The sequence below is a fragment of the Chelonia mydas genome, chromosome 14, assembly GCF_015237465.2.
Source record: "Chelonia mydas isolate rCheMyd1 chromosome 14, rCheMyd1.pri.v2, whole genome shotgun sequence".
NCBI classification, from domain to species: Eukaryota; Metazoa; Chordata; order Testudines; family Cheloniidae; genus Chelonia; species Chelonia mydas.
This window is the reverse complement of record NC_051254.2, coordinates 235910-253114: the sequence shown is the minus strand read 5'-3', so window position 1 is coordinate 253114 and position 17205 is coordinate 235910. Positions and strand designations below refer to the sequence as shown.

Below are 17205 nucleotides of genomic sequence, written 5' to 3'. Positions count from 1 at the left end.
ACCTTTAAATCTGCTAGTGTGTGTCCAGGGATACTGAAGTGTTCTCCTACAGGTTTTTGTATATTGCCATTCCTAATATCTGATTTGTGTCCATTTATCCTTTTACGTAGGGACTGTCCAGTTTGGCTGATGTACATAGCAGAGGGGCATTGCTGGCACATGATGGCGTATATTACATTCGGTGGACTTGCAGGTGAATGAACCAGTGATGGTGTGGCTGATCTGGTTAGGTCCTGTGATGGTGTTGCTGGTGTAGATATGTGGGCAGAGTTGGCATCGAGATTTGTTGCATGGATTGGTTCCTGAGTTAGAGTTACTATGAGTGTAGTTGCTGGTGAGAATATGCTTCAGGTTGGCGGGTTGTCTGTGGGCGAGGACTGGCCTGCCTCCCAAGGCCCGTGAAAGTCAGGGATCATTGTCCAGGATGGGTTGCAGATCACTGATGATGCGTTGGAGAGATTTTAGCTGAGGATTGTATGTGATGGCCAGTGGAGTTCTGTTGGTTTCTTTCTTGGGTTTGTCTTGCAGCAGGAGGTTTCTGGGTACACGTCTGGCTCTGTTGATCTGTTTCCTTATTTCCTCGTGTGGGTATCGTAGTTTTGAGAATGCTTGGTGAAGATCTTGTAGGTGTTGGTCTCTGTCTGAGGGGTTGAAACAAATGCGGTTGTACATCAGCACTTGGCTGTAGACAATGGATCGTGTGGTGTGTCCAGGATGGAAGCTGGAGGCATGAATGTAGGCATAGTGGTCGGTGGGTTTTCAGTATAGGGTGGTGTTAACATGCCCATCACTTATTTGCACTGTGGTGTCTAGGAAGTGGACCTCCCATGTAGATTGGTCCAGGCTGAGGTTGATGGTGGGGTGGAAGCTATTAAAATCATGGTGGAATTCTTCCAGGGTTTCCTTCCCATGGGTCCAGATGATGATGTTGTCATCAATGTAGGGTAGGTAGAGAAGGGACGTGAGTGGACGAGAGCTGAGGAAGCGTTGTTCCAGGTCAGCCATAAAAACGTTGGCATATTGTGGGTCCATGCGGGTGCCCATAGCGGTGCCACTGGTCTGGAGGTGTATATTGTGACCAAATTTGAAATAACTGTGCGTGAGGATAAAGTCACAGAGCTCAGCAACCAGTTGTGCTGTGGCATCATCAGGGATACTGTTCCTGACCGCTTGTATTCCATCTGTATGTGGGATGTTTGTATAGAGCGCCTCTACATCCATGGTGGCTAAGATGGTGTTTTCTGGAAGATCATCAATGCATTGTAGTTTTCTCAGGAAATCAGTGGTGTCACGGAGATAGCTGGGAGTGCTGGTGGCATAAGGTCTGAGTAGAGAGTCCACATATCTGGACAGTCCTTCAGTGAGAGTGCCAATGCCCGAGATGATGGGGCATCCAGGATTTCCGGGTTTGTGGATCTTGGGTAGTAGATAGAATAACCCCGGTCGGGGCTCTAAGGGCATGTTGATTTGTTCCTGTGTTAGTGTAGGGAATGTCCTGAGTAGATGGTGCAGTTTCTTAGTGTATTCCTCAGTGGGATCTGAGGAAAGTGGCCTGTAGAACTTGGTATTGGAGAGTTGTCTGGCAGCCTCCTTTTGGTAGTCAGACCCTGTTCATGGACGACACAGCACCTCCTTTATCAGCCTCTTTGATTATAATAGGTTTCAGCGTAACAGCCATGTTAGTCTGTATTCGCAAAAAGAAAAGGAGTACTTATGGCACCTTAGAGACTAACCAATTTATTTGAGCATAAGTTTTCGTGAGCTACAGCTCACTTCATCGGATGCATACTGTGGAAAATACAGAAGATGTTTTTATACACTCAAACCATGAAAAAATGGGTGTTTATCACTACAAAAGGTTTTCTCTCCCCCCACCCCACTCTCCTGCTGGTAATAGCTTATCTAAAGTGATCACTCTCCTTACAATGTGTATGATAATCAAGGTGGGCCATTTCCAGCACAAATCCAGGGTTTAACAAGAACGTCTGAGGAACGGGCCGGGGGGAGGGGTAGGAAAAAACAAGGGGAAATAGGTTGCCTTGCATAATGACTTAGCCACTCCCAGTCTCTATTCAAGCCTAAGTTAATTGTATCCAATTTGCAAATGAATTCCAATTCAGCTGTCTCTCGCTGGAGTCTGGTTTTGAAGTTTTTCTGTTGTAATATCGCAACTTTCATGTCTGTAATCGCGTGACCAGAGAGATTGAAGTGTTCTCCGACTGGTTTATGAATGTTATAATTCTTGACATCTGATTTGTGTCCATTTATTCTTTTACGTAGAGACTGTCCAGTTTGACCAATGTACATGGCAGGGAAGCATTGCTGGCACATGATGGCATATATCACATTGGTAGATGTGCAGGTGAATGAGCCTCTGATAGTGTGGCTGATGTTATTAGGCCCTGTGATGGTGTCCCCTGAATAGATATGTGGGCACAGTTGGCAACGGGCTTTGTTGCAAGGATAGGTTCCTGGGTTAGTGGTTCTGTTGTGTGGTATGTGGTTGCTGGTGAGTTTTCGCTTCAGGTTGGGGGGCTGTCTGTAGGCAAGGACTGGCCTGTCTCCCAAGATTTGTGAGAGTGTTGGGTCATCCTTCAGGATAGGTTGTAGATCCTTGATAATGCGTTGGAGGGGTTTTAGTTGGGTGCTGAAGGTGATGGCTAGTGGCGTTCTGTTATTTTCTTTGTTAGGCCTGTCCTGTAGTAGGTGACTTCTGGGAACTCTTCTGGTTCTATCAATCTGTTTCTTCACTTCCACAGGTGGGTATTGTAATTGTAAGAATGCTTGATGTCAGGGTTGTTTCTGAGGCTGTAGATGGCATTGTGTTCTGCATGACTTAGGTTATGAGGCAAGCGATATTGTTTTTCCACCATTTCTGCACGTGCACATAGGTGGACGCATCCTATGTATAGGTCCAGACTGTCATTTCGACCCTCAGGAGGAGTCCATGTGGAAAGCTATCATAGCTGCCTTTTGTTAATTTCCCAGTTAATTATGACAGCAAAATAATTGTTAATTCTAGGAATATAGATAGCTAGTAGCTGCTGCTGTTCAACTCACATTGTAATGAGGTATTTGAGAGAAATAACTATTTTAACAAATTTCTGTAAATTGGTTCAAGCAGCCATGGAAATGAATTAGCTCGTCTCCTGATAATTTGGATGGAAAAAGCTCTTTGAGTAATTTGCCTTCCTTTTGTCATCCTGAAAGATTTAAGCATAGTAACAGATCAAAAGCACAAATTCCTTGTTCAAGTTTCAGTTTTTCCATGTAAATGCTATTGTGAACTGGACCCCAAGTTATTCAAGACTCTCACTGCACATGATGGCCCTTAAAGCAGTTTCAAAAGGGAGAAATTTTCCTCCTCCTTCTTCAGAAGGAGGCAGCAAACAATTTAAAAACAACACAATATTCTACAGTCCTTATTTATTTTGGAGCCTGAGTGGGATGAATAAGAACCTCCTCAGTTAACTATTCTCAGGATCAATCCAGATGCTCAGATAATCAGGCTGTAATCACAACTGGATATCTTCACCTACTGATGCTTCATTCTGTTCCACCTCTGAAATTCTGTCAGAAATAGTGGTGTCTCTCTTGCTGTGTATTTATATCTCCCTACTGTATTTTCCACTCCATGCATCTAATGAAGAGGGTTATAGCTCACGAAAGCTTATGCCCAAATAAATTTGTTAGTCTCTAAGGTGCCACAAGGACTCCCCATTGTTTTTGCTGATACTGACTAACATGGCTACCCCGCTGAAACCCATCTCTTGCTTCTATTTTACTAGGCTTTGGACACCTGAAAATCTTGCAGCAAGTGTTGCAACTCTGGCTGGAAGTTGCTAGAGGTTAGGAAATTGGTGTCCTTGTAAGGTTGCCAGTTGTGTTGCACCAGACTAAGCAGCATGAAACAACATGGTATTATCAGCAAAATTTTCATGACCTATACATGACCAAACACAGTTTTTGTTTATCTTGCCAATACAGATCTGACCTACAGTACCCCTGCTATTCTAGTCCTGGACCCACAAAAAGACACATGAATTATAACCACCAGCACTGTTTCCATTCCAGTCCTAGGGTTCACCTCTGCTGCAGTTCTGTCAATGCACATTAATCTTATCCTGCAATATACCTGCCATTGGAAGCACTAGTAATAAGTACCACTTATGATGCACTTTCATTTTCAAAGCTTTTTTTCAAACACTAACTAATGAATCCTAGTCCTGGAGTTCCCTTGAAAGAGACTGTTCGCTGTGCCAAACTGCATAGTATTTTTAAAATGCACATAAATGACTAAAGGGACAAATTTACACCAACAATCCCAATACAAATTTAAAGCTAAGTCTAGAGAGCTAAATGGCTATAGTACATGTTTATGGATAAAAGTTCTATCTACTAATACTAAGGATTGGGACATCTGTTACAGACCACTTAATCTCACTAGGGAACAGGACAAACTGCTCCTTAAACATCTGTCTGTAATGTGTAAGAAGAAAAACTGTTATAACGAGTAACTTCAACAAAGGGTGCATTTGCTGGACATCTCATGCAGCCAGTTACAAAACTCCCCTAAAGTTGCTCAAAATAATAGATGATAATTCCTTAACACAGAAAGTCCTGCACCCAACATGGGTACATTCAATAGTTGTACCTCATTAACTCAAAGAAGAGTTAATCACTGACATAAACATTAGTGTTGCCACTGTACCAAAGATCACGATCTTGTTACATTTACCTTGTGCAAATAGAATATGGCACCTATCAATAATATGTATATTTAGAACTTTAAAAGGGTTAATTTCCCAAAGATTAATGTAATCAGTGGTATAACTGGCTGGGAAACCAACGTGAAATGGAAAGCGTTAATGAAAACTGGGACTTGTTCATGGATATCCTATTGCAGCGTTACTCAAACTGGGGTCCATGAGGGTACTCCAGGGAGTCCAAGGGCCCCGCTGATCAACTCCTCCCCCTCGCTCCCAGCAGGAGCGTGCTGGGGAACAGCTGTTCAGTGGAGTGCAGGAGGCGCTTGGAGGGAGAGGGAGGAGCAGGGATGAGGCGAGCTTGGGGGAGGGGCAGAAAGAGACGGGGAAGAGGAGGAGTGGGGGCGGGGCCTAGGGCTAAGCAGGGGACTTGGGGTCCGCGAAAAAAATTTAAATCAAAACGAGGATCTTCAGGTTGCTAAAGTTTGAGAACTGGATGTCCATGATCCCACAGATAGACAAAAAGGAATTCTGGGCTAGAAGCCAACCTGATTAAAAGAAGATGCAAAAGTGGTAATAAAACAGGGGTTCTCAAACTGGGGGTCGGGACCCCTCAGGGGGTCATGAAGTTATTACATGGGGGGTCGTGAGCTGTCAGCCTCCACCCCAAATCCCGCTTTGCCTCCAGCATTTTTAATGGTATTAAAAATATAAAAAAGTATTTTTAATGTATAAGGGGGGTTGCACTCAGAGGCTTGCTATGTGAAAGGGGTCACCAGTACAAAAGTCTGAGAACCCCTGTAATAAAACAATTATATATAAAGGATGGGAAACAGGGAAGTAAATGGCAATGAATATAAAGTTATAAGTTAAAAAAATGTAGCTGACATAAAAAGGAAGCCAAAGGAATCAATGAAATATCAGTGGCCAAAGGAGTTAAAGATAACAAGAAAAACCCTAGGTCAGGTATATAACCATATCTAGATGCAGATGGTAAAACTGTAAACAGTGATGTAGAAAAAGCAGAAACGTTTAATGGATATTTCTATTCAGAATTTGGAATGAAGCAGGAAGATGTATCAAACCCATATGATGATGTAGATGGAACAGAAAGTTTGCCATCTGTAACAAAGGAGGATGTGACACGGCACCTACTAAAATTAAACATTTTCAAATCAACACTCCCAGGTAACTTACGTCCAACGTTCGTAAAGGAACTAGCTAAGGAGCTCTCTTGAAGTTAATATTTAAAAAAATCTTGAAAAATTGGGAAATTCCAAAGGAGTGGAGGATTGCCAACATAGTTCCAATACAGTAACTCCTCACTTAACGTTGTAGTTATGTTCCTGAAAAATGCGACTTTAAGTGAAACGATGTTAAGCAAATCCAATTTCCCCATAAGAATTAATGTAAATAGGGGCGGTTAGGTTCCAGGGAATTTTTTTTTTTTTGCCAGACAAAAGACACACACACAGAGTATAAGTTTTAACAAACAATTTAACTACTGTACACAGCGATGAGGATTGTGAAGCTTGGTTGAGGTTGGTGAAGTCAGAGGGTGGGATATTTCCCAGGGAATGCCTTACTGCTAAATGATGAACTAGCAATTGGCTGAGCCCTCAAGGGTTAACTCATTGTTAATGTAGCCTCACACCCTACAAGGCAGCACTAATGGAGGGAGGGGAGACAGCATGGCAGACAGAGACACAAACCGTGTGTCTGTGAGAGGGAGAGAGATGCACATTTCCCCTTTAAGTACGCTGACCCCACTCTTAAGTACACTGCCTTGTTAAGTTAATCAGTAAGCTGAGACCACAGCTACTGCCAGGAAGCTCCCTCGTCCTGAGCCCTGTCGTGTGTGCCCTGCTCTATAGAAGATGGGGTAAGCGGGGTGCAGGAGCAGGAGGGAGGGAGACACCCTGACATTAGCCCTCCTCCGGCCCCCGCCCCTGCACAGCAAGCAGGAGGCTCGGGGAGCAGCTTCAAGGCAGAGGGCAGGAGCAGCACATGGCAGTGGGGGGAGGGACAGCAATTGATAGCCTGCTGGGCAGCTGCTGCACAGGGAACTTAGGGGAGTGGGGAGCTGATGGGGGGCTACCGCTCCACCCTGGTTCAAAGCCCCCACCAGCTAGCTGCAACGGAGTGCTCTTCCTGCAAGCTGTGGACAAAGCAGGCGGCTGCCAAACGACATTATAAGGAAGCATTGCACAACTTTAAACGAGCATGTTCCCTAATTGATCAGCAACGTAACAACGAAACAACGTTAACCGGGACGACTTTAAGTGAGTTACTGTATTTAAAAAAGGTCAAGGGATGATCCAGGGTACCACAGACCGATCAGCCAGACAGAGTCTGGGTAAAATAATGGAACAGTTAATTTGTGACTAGCAACATAGGATTAGAGGCAAAAAAAAAACAAAACAAAACAACTTAATGCCAGTCTGCATGGTTTCTCAGAAGGTAGATCTTGTCAAATAAATCTGTTGTCTTTTTGGACAGCATTGATAAAAGGAACTGTGTGATAGAATATATATGGATTTCTCCAAGGTATTTGACCTAGTACCACATGACATTTTGATTTACAAACTTGCATTATATGTGTGACAGTCTATGTCCCCTATGTTCACCCTTTTTACAAAACTATAATGGATTTTTTACAAAGTATGTCTTGTGAGGTATCATTGGAAAACTCATACTGCCGCTGGTAAAATGTGTGTGACAACAACATTGTATGTAAAGTTATAAGATTCTACTGTATAACATTACTGAGACATATTCCAAGTTCAGAAAGCAGGCACAAACCAGATCCTCAAAAACAAAGGCAAATTGACACCCTCAGCTAGGTGTCAACAAAATTAAATGGACTAATCACTTGGTTAAGCAGCTATACTTTGGCAGGAAAGAGTGTGAGCAAGAAATTTACATCTTGGCAAAGAAACACTGGAAGTTCCCATCCCACAGACTTCGTCTCCTTAACCCCACCTGGAGATGTTTCTCAAAGAGGAGGAAAAGATATAAAAATAGTGGAACAGACACCCCATGTGATCTCTCTTTTCATCTCTACTCACAGCATCAACAACACCTGAAGGACAAAGGAAGCATCATTGGACTGGGGAGGGATCTGGCTGAAAGATCCAACCAGTAATACTGCTGAAGTATGTAGAGAGATTTCAGAGTAGCAGCCGTGTTAGTCTGTATTCGCAAAAGAAAAGGAGTACTTCTGGCACCTTAGAGACTAACCCAATTTATTCGAGCATAAGCTTTCGTGAGCTACAGCTCACTTAATCGGATGCATCACTTTATATTTATTTATACAGTGCTCACTTTATATTTATTTTTATTACAAATATATTTGCACTGTAAAAAACAAAAGAAATAGCATTTTTCAATTCACCTCATACAAGTACTGTAATGTAGAATTATGTAAAAAAAACAACTGCATTGAAAAATAAAACAATGTAAAACTTTAGAGCCTACAAGTCCACTCAGTCCTACCTCAGCCAATCACTCAGACAAACAAGTTTGGTTACAATTTGCAGGAGATAATGCTTCCCGCTTCTTGTTTACAGTGTCACCTGAAAGTGAGAACAGGTGTTTGCATGGCACTGTTGTAGCTGGCATTCCAAGCTATTTACGTGCCAGATGTGCTAAAGATTCACATGTCCATTCATGCTTCAACCACCATTCCAGCATCCATGCTGATGATGGGTTCTACTCAGTAACGTTCCAAAGCAAAACAGACCAACGCATGTTCATTTTCATCATCCAAGTCAGATGCCACCAGCAGAAGGTTGATTTTCTTTTTTCGTGGTTCGGGTTCCGTAGTTTCCGCATCTGAGCGTTGCTCTTTTAAGACTTCTGAAAGCATGCTCCACACCTCATCCCTTTCAGATTTTGGACAGCATTTCACATTCTTAAATGTTGGGTTGAGTGTTGTAGCTATTTTTAGAAATCTCACATTGGTATCTTCTTTGCATTTTGTCAAATCTGCTGTGAAAGTGTTCTTAAAACAAACATGTGCTGGGTCATCATCCGAGACTGCTATAACATGAAATATATGGTAGAGTGCAGGTAAAACAGAACAGGAGACATACAGTTCTACCCCAAGGAGTTCATGTCACAATTTCAACGAACGCACTGTCTACAGTCCATTGTCTACAGCCAAGCTCTACAATACAACTGCATTTTAACGAGCATCATCAGCATGGAAGCATGTCCTCTGGAATGTTGGCTGAAGCATGAAGGGGCATACGAATGTTTAGCATATCTGGCTTGCAATGCAGCTAAAAAAGTGCCAATGCGAACGCCTGTTCTCACTTTTCAGGTGACAGTGTAAATAAGTAGCAGGTAGCAGTAATCTCCCGTAAATGTAAACAAACTTGTTTGTCTCTAGCAGTTGGTCTGAACAAGAAGGAGGACTGAGTGGTCTTATAGGCACTAACATTTTACATTGTTTTGAGTGCAGTTATGTAAACCAAAAAAAAAAAACCCACGACATTTGTAAGTTTACACTTTCATGATTAAAGAGATTGCAACTACAGTACTTGTATGAGGTGAATTGAAAATACTATTTCTTGTGTTTATCATTTTTACAGTGCAAATATTTGTATAAAAATATAAAGTGAGCACACTTCACTTTGTATTCTGTGTCGTAATAGAATATATTTGAAAATGTAGAAAAACATCCAAATATGTAATACATTTTCAATTGGTATTCTATTGTTTAACAGTGTGATACATTTTTTTAATCACGATTAATTTTTTTGAGTTAATCGCATGAGTTAACTGTGATCAATCAACAGCCCTACTTGTTAATCACTTAAAAAAAAATCTATCTTTCTATAGTTAATAAACTTGCTTTATTGCTTTAATCTAAACCAGTGACAGGGGTAACAGGATTTGTGCATATTTTCTATTAATGAAATGATGTACCTTCAATGAGCTTGTATTGCCCAGGACAGTACTGGGCAGTACAAAATCCACATTCTAGTGGAAAGTCTGGGACTGAGAGTTTCCTGGTATTGCCCTGCAGTGTAAGTCATCGGTGGCTGGCTATAGCACTCATACAGTATAGCTGGGAGTGATTTACATGCTGGAGGCTGTTTGTGAGCAGACCAGGAGTGGTTGCTCTTACAATGAAGCAGTATAAAAGGCACCCCATGCTGGAGAATTGAGGGGATGCATCTGTTCAACAGTCCAGACTGTACCCTGAGGAATGTCACAATATGCAATTAACAGGGTACACATTAGATGGTTAAAAACTGGTTCACTGACAGATCTCCAAAATGCAGTTGGTAATGGTGAGATATCATACTATCACACTAATATTTTTATGAATAATCTAGATGAATTTATAAAATAATAATGATTTATAAAATGATGATTTTATAAAACATTTGCTGATAAAATTTGCAGATGAGACAGATTGCTGGGATAGTAAATAATGAGGAGGACAGGTTATTGTTACATGGTGATCTGAATTGCCTGGTTAAATGGTTACAATGCAACAAAATGTGTTTTAATACTGCCAAATGCAAGGTAATAATCTGGAACCAAGATCAGAGGTTATACCTACAGGATGCAAGATTCTGTCTTGTAAAGCACTTAGGAGTCATGATAGATAATCAACTCAACATGTGATCTCAATACAATGCGGTGACAAAAGGGCTAATGTGCTCCTTGAATGTAATAAAAGGGGAATTATCAAGTAGAAGTGGGTAAGTGAACTCTGTACATAGCATTGGTAAGATCACTACTAGAATCCTGTGTCCAGTTCTGGTAGCCACTCTTCAAGAAGGATGTGGAAATACTACAGAGAGTTCAACAGAAGGCCATAAAAATGATCCAGGGGCTGAAAAACCAAGCTTTAAAATGTGAGGTTTAGTGAGCTCAGCTTATCCAAGATACAGCTGAGAGGTGACTCAATCACTGCACATAGGCACTTACAGCTAGAAAAGAGATCTGATGGGGAGGGGGGCCTTTCCAACATTGCTGACAAAGGCATAACAGGATCCAATGGCTGGAAGTTGAATTTAGATAAATTCAAATTGAAATAAGACAATTTCTTAGCAGTGAGGGTGATTAAACATTGGAACAGCTTACTGGGAGAGATGGTGGATTCACCATCGCTTAGAGTCTTTATGAAGAAATTAGATATCTTTTTAAAAGATATACTTTAATCAAGCTTCTAAGAGAAATTCTATGGCCTGTGTATGCAAGAGGGCAGGGATGGATGGTCATAATGGTCCCTTCTGATTTTGGAATCTGTGACTGGGTCTCCCCTAGTCGTCCCCTTCCTTCAAGGCCATGGGGAGAACAGGTTTGCCTGCATCGCTCTCAATAGGTTCATAACACTTGCAGTTCTTTAATCAAATCTCATACTTCAGGGCTTCAGCCAGTTGCCTACAGGGATCAGGAAGGAATTTTTTTTGCTGATGCACAATTGTATGTAATCTGTTTTCAGTTTTGCCTTCCTCTGAAGCATCAGAGATAGGCTACAGCTGGAGATGGGACACCAAGCAGTGGACCAGTGGCCTGAGAAGTTACAGAGGATCTTCTTTCTAGATGCATGGCTGGTAGTTAGTTTCTTCAAACTTATTAGGAAAAACTTTTTCACTAAGAGGGTGGTGAAACACTGGAATGCGTTACCTAGGGAGGTGGTAGAATCTCCTTCCTTAGAGGTTTTTAAGGTCAGGCTTGACAAAGCCCTGGCTGGGATGATTTAACTGGGAATTGGTCCTGCTTCGAGCAGGGGGTTGGACTAGATGACCTACTGGGGTCCCTTCCAACCCTGATATTCTATGATTCTATGATTCTATGAAGAAGAGTCTGTGTAAGCTCGAAAGCTTGTTTGTCTCATCAACATAAGTTGGTCCAATAAAATATATTACCTCACACACCTTGTCTTGCTCATATGCTCAGGATCATACTGATTACCAGATTTTGGGTCAGGAAGGAATTTTCCCTCAGGTCAGAATGGCTGGGGCCTTGAGGATTTTTCACCTTGTTCTGCAGGAAGGGGCATAGTTCACCTGCTGGGATCATCTCAATCAATTCAGTGCCACTGCAAGGACCTTGGGTATTGGTTCCACCTTGGTTTCTCCTGTTCTCAGAATGTTCTCTCACATAGTTAAGTCTCCTGAGGGCTGAAATGTTTTGGTCTAACCAAAGTCTCTGCCTTTTATATAGGGGGTATCTAGATGAAATGTACTGGCCTATGATGTACAGGAGTTCAGACAAGATGATCTAATGGACCTTTCTGGCCTTAAACCCTATGCAACATTAATCCACAGTGCCCCAGAATTATAGAGATTTCTTTAAATCTGTGCCAATAAATTGTTAGGAGGGTTGGAGCAAATGCGGTTGTATTGTAGAGCTTGGCCGTAGACAATGGATCGTGTGGTGTAGTCTGGGTGAAAGCTGGAGGCATGTAGGTAGGAATAGTGGTCAGTAGGTTTCCGGTATAGGGTGGTGTTCGTGACCATCGCTTATTAGCACCATAGTGTCCAAGTTTTCCCCCCGCCCCGCACACACACACACCCCGCTCTCCTGCTGGTAATAGCTCATCTTAAGTGATCACCCTCGTTACAGTGTGTATGGTAACACCCATTGTTTCATGTTCTCTATGTATATAAATCTCCCCACTGTATTTTCCACTCAATGCATCCAATGAAGTGAGCTGTAGCTCACGAAAGCTTATGCTCAAATAAATCTGTTAGTCTCTAAGGTGCCAAAAGTACTCCTTTTCTTTTTGCGAATACAGACTAACATGGCGGCTACTCTGAAACCTCTCATATAGTAAAATCAGTGTAAACAGAGAGAATCTACTATTGTACCTTCACTCCTCATACTGTGAATTCTTTCCTAGTCATTCTTACCTTGATCTATGTTGCTTTGAGGGCTGAGAATAGAAGGGCTTGATCCCATATCTAGAATCTGCCAAATTTCCTGGAGAGAGCTGTATACTCCAGATGATGACATCCGGGCCTGTTGGGATTGGCTTTCCCTACTGAGTTGCTGTGATTGGTTTGTTTCTGAGGATGTACTTTCCTTTTGTTGCCCTGGACTGCAATTTCTTACAGAAGATTCCAGTTGAACCTGTGAGAATCAGAACATCCCCTTAAGAGGATATCTACTCTTCAGATGGATGACACCTGGAAATTGGTTTAATCAAAAGATGGCAGGGGGACGGGAGAGGGTCAGGACTGGGAGCTTCTCAGTGAGATAGCTAGATAGTTTCAGCAGCTGGGAGACAAGCTGTGTTTTTATTTCTAATTTAGACATGGCATAAGGGGAAAGAGAATGAGGTTGGAACACGGACAGTGTGGTTGGGATACAACTTGTTTAAAATATGTTTTATAAAATAAAGCTGTATTATAAACACTATTTTGCACTTAATAAGTAAAGTAATGAATTTTCAGTATCTTATAGAAAATTAGTGTTATATAGAACTAAAGCACATGGTTAAAAGTAGATCAAACTAGTAAAAAAATTCCTGTACTGTACCTGAATCTGGGGTAATTCCGCTGTCTCACCACAGGTACTTGGAACATTTTCATCACTTAAGCTCTCTATTGAGCTAGGAAAGGCAACCATAGAAGTCAATCTTGAGAAACGTTGTCGCTGTGCATACTGGAGCTCCTGTTATGAAAAGAAGCCAGCCCAAATTATTGCACATTTCATTTAACACACACATTTACAGAGAACCTGCAATGTGTTTCCGGAGCCTCTGGAAAGACTGTATTTACAGGTGAGTTTTATGTGTCTAGTGCTTACAGTAATACACAAGAAATAGAGATATTATGAAGTAGGAAATTAAACTATGTTATATACCCAGAAGATCAGTATTGCTATGACGGGGTAGTTTGCCCTGCACACGCAGTAGCATGTAGTGGTCAGCCCACCCCACTACATGACATGGACCTGTAAAGGTTTGAAATATTCCATATAAGGACCTAAGGGGGATATAGATAGAAAGGAAGCAGTCCCAGGAATGAATGGTGCCTGGGATGAAATCCCATCACTGTATCTTTAGGGGCCTGGAGCCAGGAGCCTTGCAGAGAGGGTGTGGCCAGGCTCCCCTCACACCCAGTCAATTGGGAATGAGCTGGATCTGAGATGGGGACTAGCATATATGCTAGCTATTCCACCATAACAGGGCAGAAACCAGGAAGAGAGAGCTGCCTGCTGGATCCTCTTAGCCTGAAGATTAATTGAGGAAAAAGGAGCCAGCTGAGGAAGCAGCTGGCTAAGACTTTTCAGCTGGCTAAATTATAACCCAGGCCCAAGGAAGAGAGCTGAGCACTCCTATCTAAGTAGAGAGGTAATAACTTTCTGAATTAGCATGAACAGCTGACCAGGACTTTTCTAGGGATCCAGTGCTGGGTCACCTGGGGCAATGAACAAGCAAGTCATCCTTTGTAGAAAATTGTAATAAATCAGATCCCAGGAAGGAGGTACGGGTTTTTGATTGAAAGAACCCAAGGGGGTGCTGAGTGCAATGCACTAGTTGAGCCACAAGGGGGTGTGCTCAAGATGCCCACCCCTTGACAATGGCCAAAACTCCACTCCTAATAATTCCTCCCCAACTCTTTCCACAACCTCCAGGGGTGCTGGCACAATTTTTATAGTTGGGGGTGGGGAGTGCTGAGAGCCATTGAACCAAACTGGAAACCACTTCAAGCCATGGGGTACAGCAGCACCCCCAGCACCCCTAGTTCCAGCACCTCTGCAGAAAGAGCTCGGTGCCAGGGAGCACTTTGCACCAATGCCAAAGTACTCAGTGCTGAATCAGAGCGGCTTGCCTCTGAGACTTATCTGAGGGCGGCTTCCATGAGGACAACCTTCAGCCTAATGTCTCTGTCCTTTTAAGTGCAGGGTCTGAAGTCCGGACACATATGGCACTTTTCCCTCACATGAGTTTCCCCCAAGCACTTTAAGCAGCTGGAGTGCATCTTACTAACAGTCATAGATTTGCAACAGCTCTGCCAACCATGATTTTGAAGCTATGATGACAATTCCCTTTGATTGTTACTGGAAGAGCATATGGCTGTTGGTGGATGGATTGAGAGTGAACTTTGTGCCACTTGCATTCTAGTCTTCTGTCTACATCCTTAATTAAACATAGTTTGTCAGTAAACATGACAGAGATCTTTGTTACTTTGAGGGAGGGCATGGTAATTTGGGGCCAGAGTGATGAGTGCAGCCATTATGTGACTATATTGTTCTTCCTTGGCTTTGCTTTTGGATGTTTTGCCCTTCTAGGCCAAGCAGCTGAAAACTTGGAATATTTCAATTTTTTATTTATTTATTTTTGGCAAGAGAGACAGTTTTGTTGCTTTAATTCCCTGGAAGAGTTTTTCTGACATGGGGAAACTAGAGAGACAAGGTGGGTAAGATAATATCTTTTATGGGATCAACTTCTGTTGGTGAAAGAGACAAACTGTTAAGCTTACAACAGAAGTCTTCCTCAGATCTGGGAAAGGTACTCAGAGTGTCATTGCTAAATACAAGCTGAACAGATTGTTAAGCATAAGAAGTTAATGTATGTTGCAAGAGACCATTCAAGGTGAAGTGGGCAGTCAATACCTCTGCAGTCATAAGATAAAGTAGGGTTTGTGGGTTACAGATTGCTGTAATGAGCCATAAATCTACTGTCCTTATTGAGTCCATGATTTTTAGTGTCTAGCAAAGTTATTAATTCAAACTCCTAGGCTCATCTTTTGAAGGTGTTGTGCAGGTTTACTTTGAGGATGAGGACTGAGAGGCCAGATAGAATCATAGAATATCAGGGTTGGAAGGGACCTCAGGAGGTCATCTAGTCCAACCCTCTGCTCAAAGCAGGACCGATCCCCAACTAAATCATGCCAGCCAGGGCTTTGTCAAGCCTGACCTTAAAAATATCTAAGGAAGGAGATTCCACCACTTCCTTAGGTAACGCATTCCAGTGTTTCACCACCCTCCTAGTGAAAAAGTTTTTCCTAATATCCAACCCAAACCTCCCCCACTGCAACTTGAGACCATTACTCCTTGTTCTGTCATCAGCTACCACTGAGAACAGTCTAGATCCATCCTCTTTGGAACCCCCTTTCAGGTAGTTGAAAGCAGCTATCAAATCCCCCCTCATTCTTCTCTTCCGCAGACTAAACAATCCCAGTTCCCACAGCCTCTCCTCATAAGTCATGTGTTCCAGTCCCCTAATCATTTTTGTTGCCCTCCGCTGGACTCTCTCCAATTTCTCCACATCCTTCTTGTAGTGTGGGGCCCAAAACTGGACACAGTACTCCAGATGAGGCCTCACCAATGTTGAATAGAGGGGAACGATCACGTCCCTCGATCTGCTGGCAATGTCCCTACTTATACAACCCAAAATGCCACTGGCCTTCTTGGCAACAACGGCACACTGTTGACTCATATCCAGGTTCTCGTCCACTGTCACCCCTAGGTCCTTTTCTGCAGAACTGCTGCCGAGCCATTCGGTCTCTAGTCTGTAGCGGTGCATGGGTTTCTTCCGTCCTAAGTGCAGGACTCTACACATACAGAGTGATCATTTTGTGAAAAGTGTTCATCCATGAGTGATATGGTAGTTTTGTTTTATAATTTTTCTGGGTGCATTCGTTCAGAATGTAGTGATTGTCTCTGTGTAAGTGAGAAAGCTTGTCTTTTTAACCAAGGGAAGTTGGTCCAATAAAAGATACTACTTCACCTGCCTTGTCTCTCTAGTATCCTGGGACCAACACAGGCACAACAACACTGCAAACAATGGGAGAACTGGAAGTTCAAACCTCTTGAAGGGAAAAGGGGAAGTTTGATTCTGAACTGTGCTAATTTTGGCTCTGATCCAGCAAAGCACTGACGTACATGCATAACCTTAAGCATATATGTAGTTTAAAGTATAACCCCATTATTTAGTTGTTATTGATGGCTACTGATTTTCATTTAACAACAATTTACAGAGCTGGGGGTAGTAGGGTTCTAGTCCCAGAATAAGGCACAACAGAATCAAGATTATGAAGCTCAATGTCTGGTTGGGAGCCTTGGTGTACAAAATGAAGACACTCAAATAATGTTGGGGTATCTTTATCCTATAGGTTAGTATATTATTAATTTCAATTAATTATCATATACGTCAATTTGTTGCCAAGGCAAGTTTTCAGTTAAGGATTTGCCAACATTTTATCCTAAAATATCCAAGCCTAGTATTGGGTCAATGTTCTTGTGATTACCTGATATCATTATGCACAGACTCCCCCCTTAAGCACGCTATTCCCTGTTTCCCAAAACTCAGGGTAACTGTTGGATCATTTTTCTATACCAAAGGTCATAGGCCTCAAAGCCTTATGTTAATTATGTCCAATTCTAACTATTTAAACTAATATTTTACAGGATTCAGGCAGGGCCGGATTAATGCAGGGATTTTAGGGGCTGCAGCCCAGGGCCTCGGGCTAAGAGGGGGGATGCTGCCCACTGCTTCTTTTCATCTGCCCCGCAGAAAGTCTCC

At 42.4% G+C, this 17205-nt stretch overlaps 1 protein-coding gene across 4 annotated transcripts in view; it reads right to left on the bottom strand.

Annotated features, from left to right (window-relative positions):
- The window catches only part of CCDC57 (coiled-coil domain containing 57), a 130267-nt gene that overhangs the window by 26823 nt on the left and 86239 nt on the right, over nucleotides 1-17205 (bottom strand). For all 4 annotated transcript variants that reach the window (XM_043528986.1, XM_037914593.2, XM_043528985.1 and 1 more), the window contains 2 exons: nucleotides 13212-13346; nucleotides 12584-12803 (listed from right to left, as the gene is read on the bottom strand). In XM_043528986.1, coding sequence (XP_043384921.1) covers nucleotides 12584-12803; nucleotides 13212-13346 — 355 coding nt within the window. The remainder of the gene's footprint in view (nucleotides 1-12583; nucleotides 12804-13211; nucleotides 13347-17205) is intronic.